This window comes from Eurosta solidaginis, chromosome 2 (assembly GCF_040869045.1).
Source record: "Eurosta solidaginis isolate ZX-2024a chromosome 2, ASM4086904v1, whole genome shotgun sequence".
NCBI lineage: Eukaryota > Metazoa > Arthropoda > Insecta > Diptera > Tephritidae > Eurosta > Eurosta solidaginis.
The window spans coordinates 215,158,347-215,186,344 of NC_090320.1; the positions used below are offsets into that span (position 1 = coordinate 215,158,347).

Here is a 27,998-nt window from a genome sequence, read left to right on the forward strand (position 1 = left end):
AATGTTCCCGTATTAGTCGAGAAAGGGCCCCGAAATGACCCTGACGGGATACGGACGGAACCCGAAAACCATCCAGAAATGATGCCGAAAGGGTCCTCAAATGATCCCGTATCAGTCGAGAAAAAGTCCAGAAATGACCCCGACGGGACCCGGACGGATCCCGAAAACCATCCAGAAATGATGCCGAAAGGGTCCCCAAGTGATCCCGTCTTAGTCGAGAAAAAGTTCCGAAATGACCCCGACGGGATCCCGGACGGATCCCGAAAACCGTCCAGAAATGATGCCAGAAGGGTCCCCAAATGATCGCGAAATAGTACCGAAAAAATCCCGTAATAGTCCCGAAAATGTCCCAAAATAATCCCGACGGAATCCCGGACGGATCCCGAAAACTATACAAAAATGATCCCGGAAGGGTCCCAAAATAATCCCGGAATAGTCCCGAAAAAGTCCAGAAATGACCCCGGCGGGATCACGGACGGATCCCGAAAACCATCCAGAAATGATCCCGGAAGGGTCTCGATATGACCCAAACGGGATTCCAAATAGGGTGAAGATAATTATAAAACCATGTTAATAAGGCAACAGGCGCGTTGGAGCGAATGAAGAGTTACAAAGAAACATACAGGTAAAGCTAATAAAAGCGTGCTAATAAAAACAATTGAAGGAGGGTGGATGGCGGGAGGAGGAGAGTACCACTGATCGTTTTTCCAAAATTGTTTAGATCTCGATCTGTATGAGCCAGATACCAAAAATTATTGATTTTAGGTCAAAATTTACATTGAGTTATAGCAATTTATAGATTTTGCGCGATAGGGGAAAGGAGGACGGGGGGGGGGGGGGGGTGTATCACTGCTCACTTTGTAAGCCCTCGACTTATTTCACCCATTGAGTTTGTAATATTGGTGAAGGTCAGTATACGTAAAGTTATAATGTTTAAAAATTGTTAAAAAGTAATTATTCGAAGTGGTCGTGGGACCCTCTTCCCCCTTTCCATGTTCGAAAAAAATTTCGCCAGTAGCTTATTATCTCTGTCCCAAATTTCATCAAAATCCGTGAAGCCGTTCTGGCGTGATTCAGTCGCAAAGACAAAAAAATATAATAATTAAATTATAACTGTTCCTAGGGGGCGGAGACCACGCCCCTTTTGAAAAATATATAGCTAGTAGATCCTTCTAGATTATTGGCTATATGTGTGCAAAATTTCATCCAAATCGGCCCAGCCGTTCTTGCGTGATTGAGTCACAAAGACAAACGTCTGGACAAACATCCAAACATCCAAACATCCAAACATCCAAACATCCAAACATCTAAACATCCAAACATCCAAACTTTCCCATTTATAATATATATTAGATATTAGATATATTACATTAGATAGAAGATGTATATAGACTGAAATTAGCAAAATATTTTAACGGCGGCAAATTACTCAGCGTCCAAATGGAATAACAGCCAAAGTCAACTCTGTAGCCAAAATTTAGCTGTTAAAATAACCTAATTTTTTACGGCAGCTATAGTTTGAAAAATCCCATTTTTAGGGAAGGTGCCACGCCCCCTTTTCCCCAATTCCACATTTTCCTGGAGGTGTTAGGACTTAACGACGTATAGCTCCTTACCAATTTCCATTACCCTACCATTACTACATCCAGAGATATTTAGTATGATATTGTCACGCACATTAGCATCACTAAGCTATACCATCACTAAGGCGATGCTAAGGCCATGCTAAGCGATATTTACGTCAATAATCAAATCATGTATACACATATATAAGGCAGCCGAGAGATGTCACACACAGATGCATTTACTTATACGCCTATGTGTGCGCGAGAGACTGTAAACTACAAACATTCACATCAATAATTCAATCATTACGTATCTACATAAACGAATAAATAATTGCGTCTACACATATGTACCATGTACGTATACGAGCAGCGGAGAGTCAATGCACAAACACATGCATATATCTGAGATACTCCTATAAGTATGCAATGAGAAAAACTATAAAATTGTGCAATTGTAGTTACAGCTGAGATGTTTGAGAGCTAATGGACTAGTAGATTCTGGAAGCGCCTAGAAGATGCGAATGTTAAAGTCAAAGAGTATAAAAGGCGACAGATGTAGAGGCGCTGGAATTCAGTTTGATTTGAGTTGTCAAGCAGTTTCGATTAAGACGATATCTAGCGAGCAATAGCAGTATTATTTTGAAAGTCAGTTTCATTTAAGCTATCAGTTTGGTTATTATGCCAGCTAATTGCAAAGTATAAGTGTTATATTGAAGTACTTTAATAAAGGCCATTTTTCCATTATTCAATATTGGAGTTATTTATTCAACAGTTTAGTGATACGAACTTAGCAAAAAGGCAAATAAGAGGATTTGCCAGCAAATTCGTTACAATATATTCCATTTGTATGGGAGGTGCCACGCCCCCTTCTCCCTCATCACACATTTTCTTGGTTGTGTTAGGGCTTGGCCTCATGTACATAGCTACTTGCTGAATTTCAATTTTCTAGCATAAATACCTTCAGAGTTATGCATTACCAAAGATTCCATTTTTATGGGAGGTGTCACACCCCTTTTACGTATCGCAATTATTTTTAGCTTATAACCACCCTTGGAAGGTTTCTAGTAGGTTGTGCAAATTTGGATGTGATCGGTCGATCCGTTTAGGGCGCAATCCGATCTATACCTACATACGTACATAATTTGAATTTTATATACATATAATAGACCTTTACCATTTTTGTAATTTTTGAGTTTAAATCAATCTTCTTTCGTTTATGTCATTACAATCACCCGAGCTAAATTATTATGCATTGTGTATGTACTTCTGAGGAAAAACGCTAAGCTGCTTAGTTTTAGCTTGAGAACATTGGCTCCTATAGATATGGTGCTGCTCTTCAATAGGAATCTCGAAGAAAGAAGCAACTTAATATGCAGTCAGCAGTATGCATAATTATATATTCGAAATCGTTTGCATATTTAAGTATTTAATAAAATATTCAAGTTCCACGATAATTAAAAAAAAGTAAGTACAGGCTGTCTTCGGCTGTGCCGAAGACTGCATACCTTTCATGAATGGGGCTGAACAACAGTCTTATCCCATTCGTAATCTCCAAATAATCGGATGTATAAGATAAGAAATATATAGATGTACATACCTAAACGAGTTTTAAGATAAATATAAAATAAACAAGTAAGGAAGGCTTAGTTCGGGTGTAACCGAACATTACATACTCAGTTGAGAGCTGTGGAGACAAAGTAAGGGAAATCACCATGTTGTAACAGGAACCTAGGGTAACCCTGGAATGTGTTTGTATGACATGTGTATCAAATGGAAGGTATTAAAGAGTATTTTGAGAGGAAGTGGGCCATAGATCTATAGATGGACGCCATTTAGGGATATCGCCATAAAGGTGGACCAGGCCTGACTCGAGAATTTGTTTGTACGATATGGGTATCAAATAAAAGGTATTAATGAGTATTTTAAAAGAGCGTGGGCCTAAGTTCTATAGATGGACGCCTTTTCGAGATATCGCCATAAAGATGGACCAGGAGTGACTCTAGAATTTGTTTGTACGATATGAGTATCAAATGAAAGGTGTTAATGAGTATTTTAAAAGGGCGTGGGCCTTAGTTCTATATGTGGACGCCTTTTCGAGATATCGCCATAAACGTGGAAAAGCGGTGACTCTAGAATTTGTTTGTACTATATGGGTAACAAATGAAAGGTGTTAATGAGTATTTTAAAAGGGAGTGGGCCTTAGTTCTATAGGTGCACGCCTTTTCGGAATATCGTTATAAAAGTGGACCTGGGTTGACTCTAGAATGCGTTTGTACAATATGGGTATCAAATGAAAGGTGCTAATGAGTATTTTAAAAGGGTGTGGGCCTTAGTTCTCTAGGTGAACGCCTTTTCGAGATATCGCCATAAAGGTGGACCAGGGGTTACTCTAGAATTTGTTTGTACGATATGGGTATCAAATGAAAGGTGTTAATGAGTATTTTAAAAGGGCGTGGGTCTTAGTTCTATAGGTGGACGCCTTTTCGAGATATCTCCATAAAGGTAGACCAGGGGTGACTCTAGAATTTGTTTGTACGATATGGGTATCAAATGAAAGGTGTTAATGAGTATTTTAAAAGGCAGTGGGCCTTAGTTCTATAGGTGGATGCCTTTTCGAGATATCGCCATAAAGGTGGGCCAGGGGTGACTCTAGAACTTTTGTGTACGATATGGGTATCAAATGAAAGGTGTTAATGAGTATTTTAAAAGGGTGTGGGCCTTAGTTCTATAGGTGGACGCCTTTTCGAAATATCGCCATAAAGGTGGACCAGGGGTGACTCTAGAATTTGTTTGTACGATATGGGTATCAAATGAAAGGTGTTAATGAGTATTTTAAAAAGGCGTGGCCTTAGTTCTATATGTGGATGCCTTTTCGAGATATCGACATAAAGGTGGACCAGGGGTGACTCTAGAATTTGTTTATACGATATGGGTATCAAATGAAAGGTGTTAATGAGTATTTTAAAAGGGAGTGGGCCTTAGTTCTATAGGTGGATGCCTTTTCGAGATATCGCCATAAAGGTGGGCCAGGGGTGACTCTAGAATTTTTTTGTACGATATGGGTATCAAATGACAGGTGTTAATGAGTATTTTAAAAAGGCGTGGGCCTTAGTTCTATAGGTGGGGCCCTTTTCGAGATATCGACATAAAGGTGGACCAGGGGTGACTCTAGAATTTGTTTGTACGATATGGGTATCAAATGAAAGGTGTTAATGAGTATTTTAAAAAGGATTGGGCCTTAGTTCTATATGTGAACGCCTTTTCGAGATATCGCCATAAACGTGGACCAGGGGTGACTCTAGAATGTGTTTGTACGATATGGGTATCAAATTAAAGGTATTAATGAGGGTTTTAAAAGGGAGTGGCCCTTAGTTGTATATGTGAAGGCGTTTTCGAGATATCTACCAAAATGTGGACCAGGGTGATCCAGAACATCATCTGTCGGGTACCGCTAATTTATTTATATATGTAATAACATGAACAGTTATCCTTCCAAGATTCCAAGGGCTTTTGATTTCGCCCTGCTAAACTTTTTCATTTTCTTCTAATTAATATGGTAGGTGTCACACCCATTTTACCAAGTTTTTTTCTAAAGTTATATGTTGCGTCAATAGACCAATACAATTACCATGTTTCATCCATTTTTTCGTATTTGGTATATAATTATGGCATTTTTTTCATTTTTCGTAATTTTCGATATCGAAAAAGTGGGCGGGGTCATAGTCGGATTTTGGCCATTTTTTATACCAATACAAAGTGAGTTCAGATAAGTACGTGAAATGAGCTTAGTAAAGCTATATCGATTTTTGCTCAAGTTATCGTGTTAACGGCCGAGCGGAAGGACAGACGGTCGACTGTGTATAAAAACTGGACGTGGCTTCAACCGATTTCCACAGAAAACAGTTATCGTCCTAGAAGCTAAGCCTCTACCAAATTTCACAAGGATTGGTTAATTTTTGTTCGACTTATGGCATTACAAGCATCCTAGACAAATTAAATGAAAAAGGGCGGAGCCACGCCCATTTTGAAATTTTCTTTTATTTTTGTATTTTCTTGCACCATATCATTATTGGAGTTGAATGTTGGCATAATTTACTTAAATGCTGTAAAGATATTAACTTTTCTTTTAAAATTTGAATTTAAAAAAAAAAATTTTGAAAAGTGGGCATGGTCGTTCTCCGATTTTGCTAATTTTTATTAAGCAGACATAGAGTAATAAGAGTAACGTTCCTGCCAAATTTCATCATGATATCTTCAACGACTGTTAAATTACAGCTTGCAAAACTTCTAAATTACCTTCATTTAAAAGTGGGCGGTGCCACGCCCATTGTCCAAAATTTTACTAGTTTTCTATTCTGCGTTATAAGCGCAACTCACCTACCAAGCTTCATCGCTTAATGCGTATTTGGTAATGAATTATCGCACTTTTTCGATTTTTCGAAATTTTCGATATCGAAAAAGTGGGCGTGGTTATTGTCCGATATCGTTCATTTTAAATAGCGATCTGGGATGAGTGCTCAGGAACCTACTTACCAAATTTCATCAAGATACCTCAAAATTTACTCAAGTTATCGTGTTAACGGACAGACGGACGGACGGACGGACGGACATGGCTAAATCGAATTTTTTTTTTCGATACTGATGATTTTGATATATGGAAGTCTATATCTATCTCGATTCCTTTATACCTGTACAACCAACAGTTATGCAATGAAAGTTAATATACTCTGTGAGCTCTGCTCAACTGAGTATAAAAATGGCAAAAAACCCCCTTATCTAAAAGATCGGTTGTATGGGATATATATTATATATAGCTCCGATCGAAATGATTTTTACAGGAAATCTTCTATGATATATTAGAATATATATCACCAATTTTCACGTTTTTATATTGGAAACTAAGGGAGAAATGGCCAAAAATCTTTCTATCTGAACGATCGCTTGTATCGGATAGGTATATACTATATACATATAGCTCCAATCAAAGTGATTTTTTCATGAAATCTTCTATGATATTTAGAATAAATATCACAAAGTTTAACGTTTCTATATTGGGAACTAAGGGAGAAATGGCCATAAATCTTTCTATCTTAACGATCGGTTGTATGGGATATATATTATATATAGCTCCGTTCGAAATGCTTTTTACAAGAAATCTTCTATGATATATTAGAGTATATATCACCAAGTTTTACGTTTTTATATTGGAAAATAAGGGAGAAATGACCAAAAATCTTTCTATCTGAACGATCGGTTGTATGGGATAGGTATATACTATATACATATAGCTCCGATCAAAGTAATTTTTTCAGGAAATCTACTATGATATTTAGAAAAAATATCATAAAGTTTAACGTTTTTATATTGGAAATTAAAGGAGAAATTGCCAAAAATCTTTCTATCTGAACGATCGGTTGTATGGGATATATATAATATATAGCTCCGATCAAAATGATTTTTACATGAAATCTTCTATGATATATTAGAATAAATATCACCAAGTTTAACGTTTTTATATTGGAAATTAAGGGAGAAATTGCCAAAAATCTTTCTATCTGAACGATCGGTTGTATGGGATATATATTATATAAAGCTCCGATCAAAATGATTTTTACAGGAAATCTTATATGATATATTAGAATATATATCACCAAGTTTCACGTTTTTATATTGGAAATTAAGGGAGAAATGGTCAAAAATATTTCTATCTGAACGATCGGTTGTATGGGATATATACTATATATAGCTCCGATCAAAATGGTTTTTTCAGGATAACTTCTATGATATATTAGAATATATATCACCGAGTTTTACGTTTATACTTTTTAAATTGCGGCAGGAATGACAAAAATCGTCTTATCTGAACGATCGGTTGTATGGGAGATATATGTTATAGTGGTCCGATCCTACCGGATCCGACAAATGTCTAATATAATACAAAAATAAATCCTTGTGCCAAATTTCATTGAGATATCTCAAAATTTGAGCGACTAGTTTGCGTTCAGACGGACATGGCTATATCAACTCAGTTCCTCGCCCTGATCAATTCAGGATACTTAATGGTGAGTCTATCTTCTATATTTCTCAACGTTACAAACATCGGACCAAAGTTAATATACCATTTCATGTTCATGAAAGTTATAAAAAGCATTTATACGGATTCTACGAATGAAAGCTTTATAGCTGTCACAATTTGTAATAGCAACGATTGAATGGGTTTCTTTTCGAAAAATTGGAGTTTTATCGCATTCAAATTGAAGGCTAAAGAAAGATAATTGGAAAATATGGAATCATGTGAGCTTATTTTTTTACCCAGCGTGTACTAATACACAAGAGTGCTATAGTTTAAGTGGAACTGGCCGATCAATAAAGACCTCACATAGATTGAATGTGTTCATAAGTAATGTTAAAAACTTTGTTTTGATAACAAAAAAATGACATAAAGAAACCGAGAAAAATATAGACTTCTATATATTAAAAAAATCAACATCCAAAAAGATATCGATTGAGCCATTGCCATCAGTCCATCTGTTAACATTATAACGAAGTTGAACACAAATTGAGATTTATTTACAAAATTTGTTGCACTTGGTTATTCAGACCCAGAATGTATAGGTAATGAAAATGGACGAAATCGAAGAATAGCAACGCACACTTTTTCGATATCGAAATTTCGAAAAATGGAAAAAATATGCGAATTCGCAAGCAGTGACCGACAAAGTGATGAAATTAGTGAGTGAACAGACTTTATTATTATTAGCGGAAATTTGAAATTTGTTATTATGGTCCGAAAAACTCAGTGCGAATATTATCAACTTTTTAATGTTTTATTTCTTTTTCTGCTCTTCTTCATTTTACTTCATGGTAGATGTTAAACAAAAACTTTTGTGAACGAAGAGCAACTTTCTTTTTGAATAAAGGCGTGGCATCGCTTACATTTAAAAAAATATATAAGTTTTTCATTTGTCAGTTAGGATCCATTAAAAAAATGCATTCAATTATACTGATATTTCACCTCAGAAGTGATATGATGGAACAAAATTCGAGTATGAAAACTTTTTCAAAAATGAATGTAGCCCTGCCTCTTTTTAGTTGATCTATCCAATCCTAACGAAAATTGATAAGCGCATTGTTTTTATGACAATACTGTTTTCGGTTGAAAGCCAACTTTCATTCGCTAACGTGATAACTTAAGCAAAAATTTAGATAAATAGATAGATACAAGACGCGATATACCTCCAAGCCTGAGTTCCAATTTGCGTCAAGCTCCTTAATTTTTTATTTTAATTTGCCTGGGAATTGAGCCCTTGACCTTTGATGTATTAGGCGAAGCATACTACTACCACACCATGGCCGTTGAGTTTGGTACACGAGCTCCAAATCTGAGCTTAGAAAATACTTGTATTGAAAATGATCGAAATGAGATTATAACCATGCCTACCTTTTTCAATTTCACAAAAAGGAAAATCTTGGAAAATACATCAACAAATATTACAATTAAGATGGTGAAACTTAGCAAGGGAATTTATTGACGCAAAATATAAATTTCGTAATTTTTTTTAAATGGGCGTGGCACCGCCCACATTTAGTAGAAGAAGATAAAAATTTTAGACCAAATTTTGACTTCCTTAAATGTTTTGCATTAAATTTTGAGCTAGTCTGTTAATTTTCAGCAATTTTTGTGACACATTTGGACTTGGACTTGTTAGTGAAAATGAATGTCATGGTCATTTTTAGAAAAGTACATAAGAGCTCTATATAAAGTAATATGCCAACCTAACGTCAAAGTTGAAAAAACCCTTTCTTCAAACTTGTTTTTTCCGGTTATGGAGGTGTTTGGAAAATTTCTTACCCCCATTCAAGGACAATAATATTGCGTTTACTCACACCATATTTTGTTGTTGGAACTCGCTACTTTCAAAAGAGGTGGTGATAAGGATAGCGGATGGGTTTGTGACCTTCGGATCGGACTTCGGATCCAAAGATTGCAGGTTCGAGTCCTGTCTTGTCTTGTAGTTTACCTTTACACCATGAGACATCCCAAACGTTCACCGAGCTAAAAGTTTTAATCTGATTGATATATCGCACAATATAATATATTTATTCACATTTATGTTGAGTTACTTTTACTAAGCTTTATTATGATACACAAGAACTCAGTTCCAAGTAAAAAATACTTTGTATTTGTATGCTGCTCGCACTCTATCAAAAATGTCGGTCTTTACCTTCCAGCTTACTTACTTACTTAATTGGCGCTTAACCGTCTAAACGGTTATGGCCTTTTCCTTTCAGCTCCCAAATTATAATGGACGAGCCACTCACGCACTGGGTTGCATTTTTCCCATGCGAACGTGTTCGTACACTTAGAACATCAGCTGATAGATTTTGATGTGGTGAGATTAATTGACTTAGGGTGCCATTATAGGCTCCTAGTTCGTCAACTTGATTTGTGATGCATTTTCCCTGTTCGTAATTTGTTTTTATTTTTAATATTTCCTATACACAACAAATGTTAGTGCCAAAACCACACTTTGTGGCGCACTTTTGTATAAAAACAAAAAAAAATTTAAGCCATAGCTCAATTATATGGTTGGCTCATCTCATCAGCTGATTTAATTTTTTTCATTTCACTGGTATAGGGATTGTCAAAAGGAGATGGCGACCGCAAAATGTAATCAAAACATTGACAATTATTTACTGCCTTGGTGGTAAATTTTGGATAAAAGAAGATTTTCAATTTAAGTTCTTTTTTTAGTAAATGCATCTAATTTAATGCATTATCTTCCCACAACACACAAGAATTGCAAAGTTTTATGTGTTCTGTCCATTCCATTCGCCTAACACCAACACGCAGATTTTGACAATCTGAACAAAGATATGTTGTTGCTGTACAGATGACCCAATCATGGAAAAAGCTTTTCTTAAAATAGAATGTAAATAATAATAATAAAACCAACCAAAAATTGATGTTTCTTCGGCCGAGACTTGAACCCAGGACGTGCAGTGTGAAATGCGGATCACGCTACCACCACACTATTGCGGCTTTCTGTTCACATCTACCAGCAAGCAACAGCGTTGTTTCCGAAATTCGTGCTGATTTCTTTCTGAGAAGGGTTAAGATGTAGAGTAAACGTGGAAGAAATGACGAAAATCCTCTTATCTGAAAAATCGGTTGCAAGAGAGTTAAAAAGGAGCAACAGTGGTCTGATCCGGTCGGTTCGACCAAAAGACTAGTCGGACACCAAAATGGTATATCTCGCCAAATTTCATCAAAATATCTTAAAAATTATGCGACTAAAGCTGGAGACATTTGTGCTTTATCGGTAACCGTATCAGTAACCTTTTAACAGCTGATTCGACCAACCTTATGAGAATCAATGCAATCGATTATTGGTGCCGCTAAGGTCGTAACCGTATCGTAGCCAACCAATTGGGTTTTGGTTTACCGTCGTAACGATAAACAGCTGATTACATTAGGGATACGGATACAGCGATACGACATACGGCACCAATGACTCCGGCTTAAAACAGGCATACGGACATGGCTAAATCGACTCAATTTGCCGTACTGAGCTTGCGATCTACTTATTGGTGGGTCTGTCTCTTCCCTTTTAAGATTTGACTTGACTGCTTCGGTTTTAATATTTGTCTTATCTTCAATGACTCTTTAACCCCTTTTGTGTGTGTAGTAAAATTTATCTTAGAACTTAGATTAGGATTTAAATACATAAATAAATTTTTTCCAAACAATGCAAAAATATTCAATAACTTGATAACCAATATTTAAATTCCTTTATTTTCGTAGCACAAAATGCCACCAAATGCGAATGAGAAACCCGAAGAGCTGCCTGCTGAGTCTGAGACGACGCCTATTTTGGAAGCGGCCGAACAAAAAGTGGAAGAGGAAACAACACAACGTGAACCATTTCGTGAATTAGCGCAAAAAGAAATGGAACAACAGCAAGCAGAAAGTCAAAAAATGTTCACAGAGGCAACCACTTTGACAACAAAAACAACAACAGAAGCTGAAGGTAAGCTTTCGCCGGGTATACGGATAAAATATGCACCAAAAGTACTGGAAAGACAAAGGTTTTTTTTAAGATACCATAATACTAAAATACGACAAAATGATATTTGAGGTAACTGTTGACGATGAATTAACGACAATTCCGTCTTATGAGAGTACTTTTTCCGCAGTTTCCAAGGGTGTGAAGTTCTGTGCATAAAATTGTGTCCTATTCCTTTCGAAAAATATATATTTGCCAAACAGCTTCTCGGTACTTTCACGTGCACTCTTCAACATACATAACGAAATTTTTAATTTTCCAATCACTTTTTTTTTTTTTTCATTTTATACAGAGGAGCCCACCACAACAGCTGTATCCACCATCCAAAAAATCGGACATGCCGGTGAAGTGGTCACTGAGGTAATTGCTGAGAAGACTGGTCTACCAACATGGGGTGTTGTCGCCATTATCATACTGGTATTCCTCGTTGTATTTGGTATACTCTTCTTTTGTGTAAGACGTTTCTTAAAGAAACGACGAACCAAAGATGGTAAGGGTAAGAAGGGCGTTGATATGAAATCGGTACAATTATTAGGATCCGCGTACAAAGAAAAAGTAAGTATCAAAGAGGCTATTTAATCTTAGTAGTTATTGGGTTCTGGTATGTCATAGGTTCAGCCTGATATGGAGGAACTCGCCGAAAATGCTGAGGAGGATGAAGAAGATAAACAAAGCGAACAAAAATTGGGAAGACTGAATTTTAAGGTAAGCTGTCGCAGTGATTTTTGTTTTGTTGTTGTTAATTGAACAAACTGGTTACGCACTCGTTACTTGTGACTTGTACAAATAATGTTAAAGTTGGTAGTGTACAAAGAAAACAAAAACTACACAGTACAATGGAGCATAGCGCAGGAAACTATATAATTCTTTTACTATTATACTAATCATTTTAGTAATTTCTATTTTTTAGTCAACTTAAAATTGTTTCAATACGATACTTTCTTAGTAGAGAATTTTTAAGTAACATCATCATGTTCCAACAGTAATCATTAATGAATCATTAGTAATACCGTTTCCCACATAAATTACATTTCAGTCTTTCACATTTGATTAAATAAATTCCATCGAATTAAAAGAATTTACGTTTTATATCAAGTCATTCAACAAAATTAGTTTCTTTTTAAATCAAACTAGTGTTACCAGAGAGGTATGATAATTGGTATTAACTCGTCAGTCTATTCGCCCAATAGTCGTAATCTTCTGAAATTGCGTTTCAAAAAACAACGCGCTTCCTATAAAATTTCATTGAAAATTTTACGATTTTTCTCCAATTGTTCCATGTATTTTCACAATAAACATTTCCAGCAGCGAGCACGAAATATAAAAAAAAAACAAATTCCATCAAACTGCGTCAGTTAAATTATTATTTTTATTTTAGATTAGTTAAGAAAATACTTTTATGAATGTTGTTACTGAGATTAGGTTAAGTTGAACTGGACGGCAATATAGATCTCACATCTACTGCATGTGTTCATAACGTCACCAGAATTTGTTTGAGGACCAAATAGTATAATGCAAGTTAGGCACCAGGACTTATGTGATAAAATAACTGGCTGAAACTAGAGGTTTTCTAAGAACTAGCTTAATTGCTGCCTTGAGGTCTGCCGCCCCTATTAGAGCTCGCGAGCGCAGGAAACGAACACAAAGTGCTCAACCATTTCTTCCTGCAGCTCGCAATGCCAACATCTCCTGTTATTGACAACGCTTAACTTATTAGCATGTTAGTATTGTTACGAATGTTAGCAACATTAAGGAGTACTGCCATCTCTATGCCGATGCTAAGCAGTGCAAAGAGGAGGTCGGACAGTATAAAAGGGCGACAACAGAGGAGGCGAGAGATCAGTTCCATTTAAGCTATCAGTCAGTTTGGTTATTAAGCAAGCTAGTTGCAAAGTATAAGTGTTATTGTGAAGTACTTTAATAAAGGCCATTTTTCCATTATTCAATATTGGAGTTATTTATTCAACAGTTTAGTGATTCGAACTTAGCAGAAGGTTGCAAATAAGAGGATTTGCAGTAAATTCGTTACAGTATGCAGCATCGTGGGCCTTAAGTCTCATCTTTTTTGAGAGATGAGCAACTTTTTGAGTCTAACGTTCTTTCCCTGCTTTATGGATCATATGCAATTGCTGTCTCCTTTCTTTTTCTCCCAAACGCACTGAAACGTCTACTGTCCATTCTTCGAGTGCTGCATTGTCCTTTGCTATCTCATCAGTCTTTTCAGGACACTTCTTGATGAATTAGTGTTTGAAATAAATGCTTTGATCGCACGCCAAAATTTTGGTTGCTTTTTTCAAGGCTACCATTTCCGCTTGAAAGACACTGCAGTGATCTGGCAGTCTGTAGGATCTACTTATTTCTGGATAGACACAGTAAAAAGCAGACAATACTGTAACGGAGACTATGCAAACAAATCTCAAAAATTTATCCGGAAAAATTCGAAAACTTGCTAAAATTTGTATTTAGTCCCCGGTTTCTAGACGAATCAATTTTATATTTTAATTCTTGGCAATTTTTTCCGAAAAGCGATTTATATTTTCTTCCAAACGAAGTGCGCAAGGCCATATATATCTATATATCTTATCTTATATATTGTGACCAGTATTAGCAGCACTAAGGCATATTATCATCTCTAAGCCGATACTAAGCAGTCACTTGTATTTACAAGAAGCATCTCTCCGCTTGCACAAACAGATGCATATATCTGAGATGCTCCCAAAAGCATGCAATCATCGGTCGAAGTATCACTCACATATACACGCGCATATGAGAAACTATAAACGTGCATCTGTAGTTTATAGCTGGTAAGCAAGTAGTAAGTTCTAGAAGGGAAACGCCTCGAAGTATGCCGAAGAGGAAACCGAAGAGTATAAAAGCAGCACCAGCTGAGGCACGGGCAATCAGTTTGATGTAAGCAAGCTATTGGTTGTGAAGTATCAGCGTTATTGTGAAGTACTTTAATAAAGGCCATTTTGCATTATTGAACATTGGAATTATTTATTCAACAGGTTAGCGATACGAACGTTAGTAGAAGGCTGCAAATAAGCGGAATTTCCCGAAATTCGTTACAATATTATTTCTAATTGCTGTACATGTCCCTTTTTCGCTCTTATTTAGAATCCAAATCTAAATCGCAAATCTAATCTAATAAATTTTTGGTTGCAAAGATGGGGATTCGTGCTATTAGCGAGCTTTGGGTATTATTTATCGCAGTGCTTTTGTTAAGCTATATTTCATTAAAATAATTTGTTAAAAATAAGCGATTGTGAGCACGTAAAGAAATCTATTTGTACTATGCCACTATTTTGAATATTTGATTAGAACTAACACTGCATTACCGGCAGTTGCTAACATTCGCCATATGGCAGCGCAAGCGTATGTCAATTTATTGATAAATAATTGATTAATAGAACAGCTGATTTCTGTTGTTATTTGATATGAGGCTCTTATATTTGTTGCGCAAGATGCGCACGGGTCCGGCTAGTTTATATCTATATGTCAAAAAATGTGAAACACACTTTGGAAAAAAGTTTTTAAAAGTCAATAATAAATTGTAGAGACCTATAACTTATACTTTGTTTGGCTGACATTTATTGGGCTTAAACTTTTTTCCAGTTTTTACGAGTTTTTGAGATTGATTTGTATTGTTTCAATTTTTTTCTTAAATAAAAAAAAGAGTTTAATTCACGGAATTTGATTTGAAATTTCCACTACTATTATTGTGTTTTTCAATCAATTTTTTTATCGGAAATAGCTCCCGACCTCACCATATTTCGATTACTTCAAGCGCATCAAAGCATGCATGCAACATTGAAAATAAAAAATAAAGTATATTTTCAATTACAAAAAGGTTTTTCTAAACGGAGCCGCCGCTCGGCAGTGGTTTTTTAAGTAGTCCTATAACAATCCAAAAATAATTTCAAAATGGCCTTGAAATCATTCAAAAGCTGACCCGAAATGATACCTAAAATATTCCTGAAGTGATTCTGAAATTGTTCCAAATTGGTGCCGAAATAGTCTCTTAATGATATTGAAAACAATTCCGAATTGATGATGATTCTGTACGTATCCCGAAGAGAGTTTCAGGTAGTCTCAAAATTATTTTAAATCTGAACCGAAATTATACATAAATAAATTTGAAATTGTTTCACATTGGCCCTAAAACAGTTTTGAAATGATTTTGAAAACAATTACGAAGTTATCCTGAAATGATTCTGTTAGTGTCCCGAATCGTGTTCGAAATCAAAATGAGCAAAGAAGTAGTCCTTATATTACACCTAATATAACTCTGAAGTGATCCTGAAATTGACCCCAAAAAGTCTCGCAATTCTGCCGACAAGAATCCAGAAGTGATCCTGAAATTATCCCAAAATTGCATCAAAATTGTTTTGAAATTATTGTTAAAATAATTGTGTGTACCTGAAGTCATCCCGAAATGTTCACGAAGCCGTCCCTAAGTACTCCAATAAGGTCCAAGAATATGAGACGCAATTCCTTCTGAAATTCGAAAATTTTGATAAAAGTAAGTGAATTCGGACTCACTTTATTTTGTTGATTTTCGACAAGGTGGATAATTGATATATATATTGGAACGATTTTCCGTCAACCTTGTCAAATTTGGTTTGGAGACTACCCGGGTTCGGGGTTGTGCCATCTTCAGTTTCATTTAATGTTCAAAAAAATTAAAAGAGGAAGAACGAAAAATTACACTGAAGATGGCATAACCCCAAAGCCCATTTTTCTCCAAACCAAATTTGAGAGGGATGACGGAAAATAGTTTCAAGTACATCAACTGAGTGAATTCCACTACAGATAATATTCACCACAATATCGTTATGAAACTGTCGAGTATAAAATATCTGCATCGAATGACAAAATATCGATATGACATCGTGTTGCATCCAAGTTCGTGCCTCTACTCACGAGTAGTTTGTATATAATACAAAACTTGCATCAATTTAGCTACGTATACATATCTCATACACTTATTTTGTTTCAGGTTTAAAGTCATAGTTCTCTGGCAACACTATTTCTGTTCCAAGATTTTATTTGTGACTCATTAAACTCTACTTTTTCAACTGAGCCAATAAATTTTTTTTTAATTTATTAGAGACATTAGCTTACATTAACTTTTTACAATTTGAAAACAGTCAACACCGCAATTTCACATATCGAATTTTATCGATAACATTACATACATTTCTTATTCATTGATATTTTTAAAAGCATATATCAAATTTTTATAATAAAAACTGAATATATTTTTTTGTACTTGCTGCCCAACAACATTTGCTGCTTACTATTGGATGCTGAAACCTGCTGCGTGTATTTTCTATTTCTTTCTCTTTCTTTTTTTCTCAATTTTTCACAATTACGTAACGATTTTTGTGTTACTTTGAATTTCATTAACAATTCACAGCTCGAATATGACTTCAATTCGAACAGTCTTGCTGTCACCGTTATACAAGCTGAAGAACTACCTGCACTTGATATGGGTGGCACATCAGATCCTTATGTTAAAGTTTATCTGCTGCCTGATAAGAAGAAGAAATTTGAAACTAAAGTACACCGTAAAACGTTGAGTCCGGTCTTTAATGAAACATTTACATTTAAGGTAAGTATATAAGTAATTTAATGCAATATAACAGTATTCTCTTCTCTGCAGAGTTTACCCTATGCCGATGCCATGAACAAGACACTCGTATTTGCCATATTCGATTTTGATCGTTTCTCTAAACACGATCAAATTGGCGAAGTTAAGGTACCCTTATGCACAATTGATTTGGCGCAAACTATTGAGGAATGGCGTGATTTGGTCAGTGTTGAAGGTGAAGGTGGACAGGTATGTCATGCTGACTAGTTTGGTGTACAGTGCTGCCAACTGTTTTCAAAGTTAATGCGTGTTAATTTTATATTTTGTTCGATTATATTTATTTAAAAAAAAATGTGCCTTTCTACTTCTATTTTTTATTATTACTTTTTATAATTTATTATTTTTCTGTATCTAAACATAAATAATGCGCAACAAGTTAAACATTTATGTAATTAAATTTTTATATTAAAATCCTTGCATAAAAATTAAAAGTTTCAAAACTGCAATAATTACAATATAATACAAGCGTGCGGGTTTTTTTGCTAAGCGTTTTTGGTTTTAATGCTAGCAAAAATGAGAAAACACAAAAAACTGATGTGCAGTTCATACTAAAATTAATAAGTTAATAATTTTATAAAAGTTCGCGCGCTAATAGTATATATATTCTGTGTATGTGTGTGTATGTGTGTGTGATTTTCTCTGGTTTCTTCGCGCACGATACTTAAACGTGTTGTGCAATTAGAAGTACATACAAATAAAGCATATTTCAATATAAAGGTACAACAACAACATCAAAGAAAACAACAACAGCTTTTGAACTTACCCAAATAAATTTTATGCTCAACGCACCCAGTTCAAAATGTATTTCTAAATAATCAACAAAAAGTTGTTTAAGTAGCCGCACCAAAGCCAAAAAATATTTTTTATTTTTTCCAGCGATAAATCCGGTTATTTTCCATTAAAAACAACACCTTAAGTACTTAAAGTTAATCATTTGCTATTAGGTAGTACTTTATGTTTTCATTGTTATAAAATTTGAATAAAAATTATAATAAATTCAACTCTCCAACAATGTTGTTAAAAAAAATTATTTTGAAATTTTTTCTTAAAAATTTTTTGTATCAAAAGTACTTTTTTTGCTCTCTTGCGTGTGGCAAAAGTTTTTTTTTTTTATTTAAACTAAAAAAACGTTTTAGACATACTATTAACTAATTATTCTTTTCCACTTCCCCCCTATTTACTACTACTACCAATAATACTTCTACAACTACTTCTACTACTACTACTATTACTCTACTCGAACTCACCACTCAAATTCAAAAATTCAAAAAAATAATACAACTTCATTTGATTCCGACCTTTCGTAGAAGGTAAATACATGCAATACAACAACAAAAAATTCATATAAATATTCCTTTAGTATTATTATTACTATTACTACTGCTACTAAGTATTACTCCTTTTTTCAATTACCTTAACACTTCACTTTATTGCAATTAACCATTTTTTTTTACAATTTCAAATTAATATTTGTATTTCTGTCTTTTTTCTCACAATACTAATATTGTAGTTAAATTTTTGTGTTGTAATTTTATTAAAAAAAAATATTTTATTGCGTACTTTAATGTCAAATTGTACATAGTTATTTACACATCTTACATATTTAAAATATAAAGAAAAAGAAAATGCAATATCAATTATGTTGGCATTTTTTAATTACATATTTACAAATTGAAAATACAATAATTTGTGCTACAATATTATTTTGTTGAGAAAATTTAGTTTGAATTGCAGAAATATTTCAAAACCATAAGTTGTCCAGACTGAATTGACAACGTTGTCGACTTCAGATTAGAAATAAAAAAATAGACTAAGCAAATCCTTGAATTCTTACAACAACTGTATTATGGTACAGCTGGAGCTGGTATCTATTGGCCGAACTGCGAGGTAATATGAGGTTGTTATTGTTGTTGTATTTAAGGGAAAGACAGTCCCCGAAAATTTGATGTTGATGGCCCTTTGCCGAATATAGATCCGGCACGTTCCTCTAGCAGAGCACTATTAAGGTACTAGCTCGACCATCTCGGGAACGATTAACATGATCACATTGAGCCTTCGTGGTCATTCCACCCACCATCCCCTAGTTCCTTTAGGAACTTGGGTTCGACAGAGCCTCGCCGGCTAAATATGTGTAGAATTCCCCTCGGGTAGGTTAGGTTGTCAATTGGGTTGCTTTGAAGCTATGACGCTTTGTATTGCGCTTATCATCCCCTTGAATCCCGTGTGACATAAGGCCAACGGGCATAACGCGATTTGCCTTACAATCATTTCAAATGGCTGCATAACCATATGAAATGGTCTCAAAGTCAAATTTCAAATGTTTCTAATATCAACGATATTGTTTTTATGACCATCTTGCTATTGCCAAATGGTCATAAATTCAATACCATTTTTCACAAATGGCCATAAGTTGAATTACAGTTACAGTTAGAATTAAATTGACTGTTGAAATACAACTACGTTTTCTTTTTTTAGCTATATTTTTACTCGATTGAATCAAATAAAAATCGATCTACCATTTGAAGTTGTCATAAAGCCAATTAATATTATGGAAATTTGAAGTGGCCACATCTTCTGTTGACCTTTTGGTCATTGACCTTATGTTACCCCACCAATCGAAAACCCATTGGATGGTATTAAGGCTGGCGACAAAAATTTTAAACGAAATTCGATTAATTGCATTAAATTGAAATTATTGGGGAATAATAGATTAATCGAATTACAAAAGGTATCTTTAAATACAGAGCATATCGACTGTTGAGTGGGACATCACGCCATTTCGTCTGCTGTTTCGAAAATGACCCATCTAAGTATAGTTTTCTAAAATGCCTTATAAACTAATTTGGTTGAAGAATGCACTGTTTAAGAACGGTTTTGATAAGCGCGCTACCTAACGTCGAACTGTGTCAAATGTATGCCCAAATAGGGCGTTTTTTACAAGTAACTAAAATACTTAATTTTAGACATTACACGATCGATGAAATGAGCCGTTTATTTTAAAAGTGGCATAAGTCATTTCATGTCGTTTAGGTTCAGTGATAATTTGTTTGTATCTCTCCTCGCCTCCAGTTTGTTAGAGTCCAATATCGAAAAGATGCAATTCTTATTATTATTTTATAATTGTAGAATCATCTATATATGCATTCGTTCAAAAATAACAATGCATTTAAGACCATGAGTTGGAAATTACTTATGCCACTTTCAAAATAAACGGCTCAAATACTGCTCTCAGTTAACTCCCTCGACAGGAGAATAGTGGATAATATCATTTCTTATTTTGTGACGACCGAAAATTAAGCAAATTCAAATTTTCCGTTCACAATAGCGCCTGCCGAGCTGAATGTTATGCAATACTTAGCTTAACAGTGCCTTGATCGAGGGTGGTCTAGGAGCGAAGCGCACACGCCATAGGTTTGCAATTAATATTAGTTGTGGAGCGGTCATGAACACTAAGGCAATTCTTGGACTCAATATTGAAATGCAAAACAACTCCATTGCTCCCCATATCGTGCTCTTGATAACAAAATAAATTTGCTGTGAATTTTTCTAAAAAAGTTGACCCACCAGAATAGAACTTAAAAAACAACATTAAAATAAAATAAGTAAAAAAAAAAACATAAAATAAAATAAAAGCATAAGCAATTCTGCGCAAAAAACTGATTTTAATTTCTTTTTCTAACCTTATTATAAACATGCAACGTTGTTCTTTGATTTTTTTCACCAAAATGACTTTATCAATAGCACCAGTAAAGGCCACGGCACAATAAAATGTTTCATATAGATGCGTTTAACACAAGCTATGCATTCCAGTAACATCGCCACAATCAACCAAGGTATAGCGTTTATAATTATGAAGGAACTTCAGACTTCCCATTCACATACAAAATTTCGCGAAACACTGTTTTAAACATTCTCCCTATACAGCAAAAATACTTGCTAACATATTTTGTGTCGTATTCGTTTGTTATATTGCAGTTTTAATTGCGAAAAATGTCAGAAAGGTTACCAGCGAGAGGGAAATTTAATTTCACTTGCATAGTGTGCCAGCACCCTTAGCCAAAGCAAATGTTAAGTTCTTCTTATGCTTAGCTTCCAACAAAAGTAGCATGTTGTCTACTGTTTCATGTTAGATGGCGCCAGTGTCGCTCAATCTACCGTTCTCCATAAAAATACGTGCAATGTACTCATAATGCATAAGATTGAGTTAAACGGATATATATGAAAAACTGCTTATGTGACTGGGCTTTTAATCAATCACTGAGTGATAAAGTTCTGAATACACCGTTGAGTATGTTTGATCCACTCAACGGTTGGGATTTTACGTCAAATTACTGTTTTTTTTGTTTATTTGTTTTCTTACATTCTGACGGTTTTTTTAAATTTTAAAGTTGTGGTTGTAAAGACAATTTTTCATCCTAATATTGTAGTGAAATGGGAAAAATAATTTCATTTTCCTTTAAATGTAAGGATAATTGTTTTATTTGTAAAAGTTAAGCGGGGCTTGACCTTGTTACTTTAAATGTATGAAAACATTTATTTGAAGCAATTTTTAATTTTATAATTTATTTAATAATTGTGGAAAAATTTAAACATGTCACAGGACGGACAAGGCTACAGCTATTGCGATTATACCTTGTAAATCTCTTCAAAGCCTTTTCTCACGGGACTGTGATTTGAACCCGCACTCCTACGATAGTTGAAGTGTTACAAACGCATTCAGCCACGTCATGCCTTAGTTGTTGTAAAGTTTTTCCCAATTGCCTTCTTTGCATATTTTATACTTTTGTACACTACATACTTCGTTTTTTTTAAACCGCCTTACCAACACAACTTGTGTGAAAGTTTGACCAAAATCGACCGACGCATCTCTTCAAACACCAGCGACCAACTAACACACATCTTAGCCTTTCTTTATATATATATATAGATTTTTATTTTTCACATTTCACTATAATATTAAAACGAAATGCAGATTTTCGTTGCTTGTGAAATTCGGCTTAAAAATTGCACATGGAACAACTAAAGACTCTCTTGAATTAAAAAAAATGTCATAGTACCTCTAAATCGCGGGCCCCCTCAGAAACCCCGGGCCCGGGGCTAAACCACCCCCACCTTCTCGGCGGGCCTGGTGATGTGCTATATTTATATCATTCACTATAATATATGTTATTGATAAGCACGTTGTTTAATTAAACACCAACTAATTACACGGAAATATATCCGCACTACCTGAAAATGTGAGTGCCGATGCGTATACGTAACATTTTATTACATATAAACAAATAAAAAAATTTGCCATAAAATAATATTGCGACTATAAACTGAGATATAATCTATAATCCTATATTTCAAGTTAGATCGAACTACACACGGAGTGCAAAATAAATTCAAAATCTGTTCAGTAGTTTAGAAGTCCATCGGGAACAAACATACTGACACGTGATTTTTATATATTAAGATTGTTTTATTTGGCAGTTGGTTCAAGTCACCGTTCGTAGAACAAATTTTCTATCACTCCACTGACGCAAATATGTTTGCGACATTTTAACAAAAATAGTGGGAGGATTACATTTCAATTAATTTTTTAATTAATATAGACAAAATTATCAATGGTACTTTTTGCACACAAACTTACCAAAATCTTTAGTAGCTGCACAACAACACTCACATATATTCGTAATCATTCATAACTCATACAAGTGAAAAATCTTCCTATTCCTCCATTCCCATACCTTCCTGTCAAATAACAGCTAACAGGGAGAACGGCTATCGCGAATGGCCAGAAAATGGAAGAAAGGTTTGTTTTTTTCTCGCGATAAATAAATTGACGCGCCATGAACTACCCGCTTGTGTTTCAAACCAGAATTTCTTCTAAATTTATCTACAGAAAATCGGACTACATAGTATTATTAAATTTTGAAATTTAGTTAATAGAGAAAATATGAGCAGCCAGTTACTTACTTACTTAATTGGCGCTTAACCGTTTAAATGGTTACGGCCGTCTAACAAGGCGCGCCAGTCGCTTCTTCTCTCAGCCAACTGGCGCCAATTGTTCACACCAAGGGAATTTAAATCGTTTTCCACCTGGTCCTTCCAGTGGAGTGGGGGCCGCCCTTTTCCTCTGCTTCCATAGGCGGGTTCCGAGCAGCCAGTTAAGCAAACATATTAAAATAAATAATAATGCAATATACCAACGGTCTAAAAAAATTTTGAAAAACTTTATTGAACAAATGATTTAAGTAATCGAACAGTGATTAAACAATTGATCCAGGCTGTTTACTATTGTAAACTTTTGTTTTCAAGCATTCGCCACTTGTATGAATTCACAATTCTCGTAATAGAGAACGACTGAAGTTTGATTTATTTTCAGTTTCTACTCTGATCAGCCATTACAGCCACCCACTATTTTGTTTTAAAGCTTGATCATACAATTTAAAGGTTTTACCAATCTTAAGAATTTATTTCTTGGAAAAATATTTAGCTCAGCTCAAACTTATATCGGCAGAAATTTGGTAAAGTTTAGTACGATATCGTTCTTATTTAAGTAAATAGCCATATTCTCTGGCTTAAAATTTTTCTGCACGTACATTGCACACAAAAAACGCACACATTTGCATACTCTTAACATTTAACATTGGAAACACCTTTTAATAAAATTTAACTAGTACATAGGGTATCAAATTCGTGAATAAATTAAAAAATGCCTAAAACTAATTGAAGAAAAAAATTTTAAAAATTTAAAGCCTGGCATGCGGATGAATTGAAACTCGCCTATACAATTTTATTATTTTATTTATTATATTATGTCTTATTTAGTTAGTTGGCAAAAAATACACAAAATTTCAATGATAAAATATCGATGATCATACATTGATATTGACTCATAACTAATAATTGAGAGAATTGTTATCGATGGCTGAGTGCGCATTTTGTTATGTACACATTTTATCGAAAATGTGTTAACTGAATTTTTTTAAATTACCTATACGCTTATTTTCTAAGCATGTTATCGATAACGGCTTTTCAAATGCCAGTGAAAATCGCATGTCAGTGTTAACTGGTTTTGAAATAAAAATAAGAACACTAACGGCTTTGCGAACAACCACTTTTATACGTTACTGTAACTAAACAGGGATATAACAATAATAATATTAAATACACAGGTCACGGTTACCCATACTGACAATTAGAGATTCAATCACAGTGTCACCTATTTTTTTCCAAATTTAATAAAAATGTTCCTGCGATACCAAAAGCATTATCAAATTCTTTATGTGAATGAGAAAAGCCGAAATAAGTTTCAACTGCTAAGTCTGAACTTCCTTTATATTTAAAAACGCAACACTTTGCGAAAAGCATTGAGAAATTTCATTGTTACGCGGCCATGACTCCTTTGCAGTTCAGGGATCCGAAAACCATGCCATACAGATAACAAATAGTATTAAATTGAAATTATTGAGGAATAATCGATTAATCGAATTACAAAAGGCATCTTTATACACGGAGCATACCGACTGTTGAGGTGGACATCACGCCATTTCGTCTGCTATTTCGAAAACGTCTCATCTAAGCATAGTTTTTAAAAATTCATAAAAGAGTTTGGTTGAAGTATGTCCTGTTTAAGAACTGTTTTGATAAACGCGCTACCTAACTTCAAACTGTGTCAAATGTATTTGGGCATACATAGGGTGTTTTTTACAAGTAACTAAAACACTTAATTTTGAACATTACACGATCGATGAAGTACCGCTCTCGGTTAACTCCCTCGACAGACGAATGGTGGATAAATCATCTCTTATTCTGCGAGGACCAAAATTCAGCAAATTCAATTTGTCCGTTCACAATACAGCCAGCCAAGCAAAATGTTGTGCAATACTCTCGCATTGTGGGAAGTTTATATTTACTCGAGCTCTTATCTTAACAGTGCCTAGATCGAGGGTGGTCTGCTAAATATTCGCAGCACGAATTACAAGTGATTGGTTCGTATGATCACAGTTACTTTTAACTGTAACAAGAGTTGTGATTTCGTCTTTGATTATTATTATTCGTAAGCGTGATCTCGAACGACCCAATAAAAAGTATACTCAGAAATTGGCTAATAAAATTTCCCTAACTGTAACGATAAACACGTAAAATCTTCAGTAATATTTTTTAAGAGCATCGGGAACTTTTGAAACCATTCCATTCCATATCATACGTATTTATGTGATTGCCCATACTGTTCACACATACAGATAGGACAAACGTAAACGAACTTTAGGGCTGTACTGTTCATACAACTTTTTTGTGGAACAAAATGGGATTTTTTGTTGTTGTCCGATACTTTCAACCACTTTATTTTTGCAGGGGAGATGCAGTTGTTGTCACAGTGATTTGTAATTGGTCGCTGTGATTTAATATGAACTTCTATTCGCTGTGTCTTGAGCCTGAATGTTCACAAGCTAGTTCCTCTAAAGAAATAATGTAAACTCCTCGAAAGTGTATTTATTTTCGAGTAAATTCGGATTCAACCATTGATATAATATATGCACATCATTTTTTCTTTAATTAAGTTTCTTTTTTTGTAAGATTTTATAAATATTTTTAACGCTAAATACGCATGCTCTGCTTAGTCAAAACACTTTTTTAACTTATTAATTTGTTGATTTCAATATCTTCCTCATAGAAATTTTTTCTTTTAATTTTTGTTGCTTACCATTTTATAAGTTTAGAATTATCTTTATAGTAATTAAATTTTCAGCAAAACTGAATTGCTTATTTATCAATTCACACATTTTCTAATTCAAATTTTATTATGTACATTAATTATATATACTTACATACATAAGATTTATATTAACTACTGAAATTTTACTAAAAAAAAAGTATTTATTACTAATCAAAGAAAAATTTAAAGCAAATTCTGAAAACTGTTTAATCTTTTCTTAATTCTTTTCTTCTTAATTACTTTTGTCTTTTATAAAAACGTTACATTCCTTCCGTTCCGTATTGCTTTATCAATCGCTAAAACGTTGAATAAATCCTGTCCCAACTGTTGTACTATTAAAATTTAAACCGAACCGTACCGCAATTATTCGATGTATCCGAACAAAAAAAATTATAAAAAAAAAATAATTGACAAAATCAAAACAAAAATTGATTATTCAACTCCTTTTCGCATTCGAATTGTCACATTATTCACCACTAAAATGCGAAATATAAATTATGTGATTGATTTTTAAAATGAATGTAAAAAAATCAAAAACTTCAAATCACTTCTCATCGTTAACCATCAAACAAAAAAAAAAAAAAAAACAATCGACTACCGAAACAACCACAACCACCAACTCGATATATTAAAATATTTTACGTAATCCCGCTCAACTTTAACATTGTGTATAATCCCGTTATACTTGGTTAACGCAATGAATGGCCAACACGTAAGTATTCATCAAACGGATTTTTTCGAAAGTACTCATTGTTTTGTTTTGTTTCGTTGTTGTCTCATTATCTAAACCGTACTCGTACTATTTACTATAAACGTATTTTTGTTTTTAATTTTAGAATTGGTAATGTTATTCTATATACAATTAGAAATAAATGTGAATACACAAAAAAAAATAAGCTATTCGAAATTCGTTTAGAAATATATATTTAATATTCTATAATCTGTATTCGATGTACTGATGTACCCGCATCCCAATTGTTAAGGATATATTTTTGAAACAATTTGAATCGGGCTGCTGCACCAATATTACCGAATTTTTTAAAGCAGAATTGATAGTGTAAATGCACTTGTTATATAAATTCAAAATTTTTGAAAAGACATAACTTTTAATCAATGCTTTACTTTGCGTGATTTTTGAATTTATTTTGTTTTTTTTTTTTAATAATTTTGAAAAGCTTTTCTTCTCTTTTCTTGTGTTTTTTTTTTTTTCTGATAAATTTTGCTTGTAATGGATACAAAGACGTTGGTCTACTTGTTCGATCTAACTTACCGTTCACTGCACCATTGTTGTTGTTGTTGTTGTAGCGATAAGGTTACTCCCCGAAGGCATTAGGGAGTGTTGTCGATGTTGATGGTCTCTGAATCAAGCATTTCATCAATCAGCAGTTCGGTAATTTTGTCTGAGCTCAGTTTTTTCGACATGGTATTTCTTTATAAAAGAAAAACAACAGAATACTTCTTTTTTGAAGAGAGACACTACTGCTACATATATGTACCAGTATAAAATACTACTGGTACATATAAGTACCAGCTCACTGAAACTCCACAAACTCAAGCAAATCCATATAAATGTTTCACTAGATATGCTAAAGCTTGTAAATAAAATAAATATCTTCCATAAAAATAATTTGTTTGGCAGTTACAACTTTTTTTTAAGATTATTATTCAAAACCCAAACACGTGTCCCAACCTTTCACTATTTAACTCAAAACTGAGCGTACTGCACAGGAGGAAATTATTTAATTTTTATATGTACCTTTAGACAAACTAAACAGCCTGCTTTGGTACATTTTTTATTCAGTGTGAGTGTGATTTTGAGGATTTAGTCCAATATACACATTTAGTGGTACATACGGTGTACCAACAGGTTCGAAAGGGTTAAGGTACTAGCCCTACCAGCTCGGTAACGATTTGGTATAACCAAATGAAACCTTTTAGGCCATCCCGCCCTCCCACCTGCTAGATCCATATTGTACTTCGGGTCGGCTGTTAAAGAAACAGGA

The 27,998-nt window shown here is 34.3% G+C and overlaps 1 protein-coding gene across 4 annotated transcripts in view; it reads left to right on the forward strand.

Moving 5' to 3' along the window:
- Syt1 (Synaptotagmin 1) overlaps positions 1-27,998 on the forward strand; it is a 167,048-nt gene that overhangs the window by 80,833 nt on the left and 58,217 nt on the right. For 2 of the 4 annotated variants that reach the window (XM_067767054.1, XM_067767056.1), the window contains exons 4-8: positions 11,374-11,599; positions 11,928-12,190; positions 12,248-12,340; positions 17,055-17,249; positions 17,301-17,477. In XM_067767054.1, coding sequence (XP_067623155.1) covers positions 11,380-11,599; positions 11,928-12,190; positions 12,248-12,340; positions 17,055-17,249; positions 17,301-17,477 — 948 coding nt within the window. In that variant the 5' untranslated portion in view covers positions 11,374-11,379. The remainder of the gene's footprint in view (positions 1-11,373; positions 11,600-11,927; positions 12,191-12,247; positions 12,341-17,054; positions 17,250-17,300; positions 17,478-27,998) is intronic. The other 2 variants (XM_067767055.1, XM_067767057.1) reach the window with 1 other exon arrangement.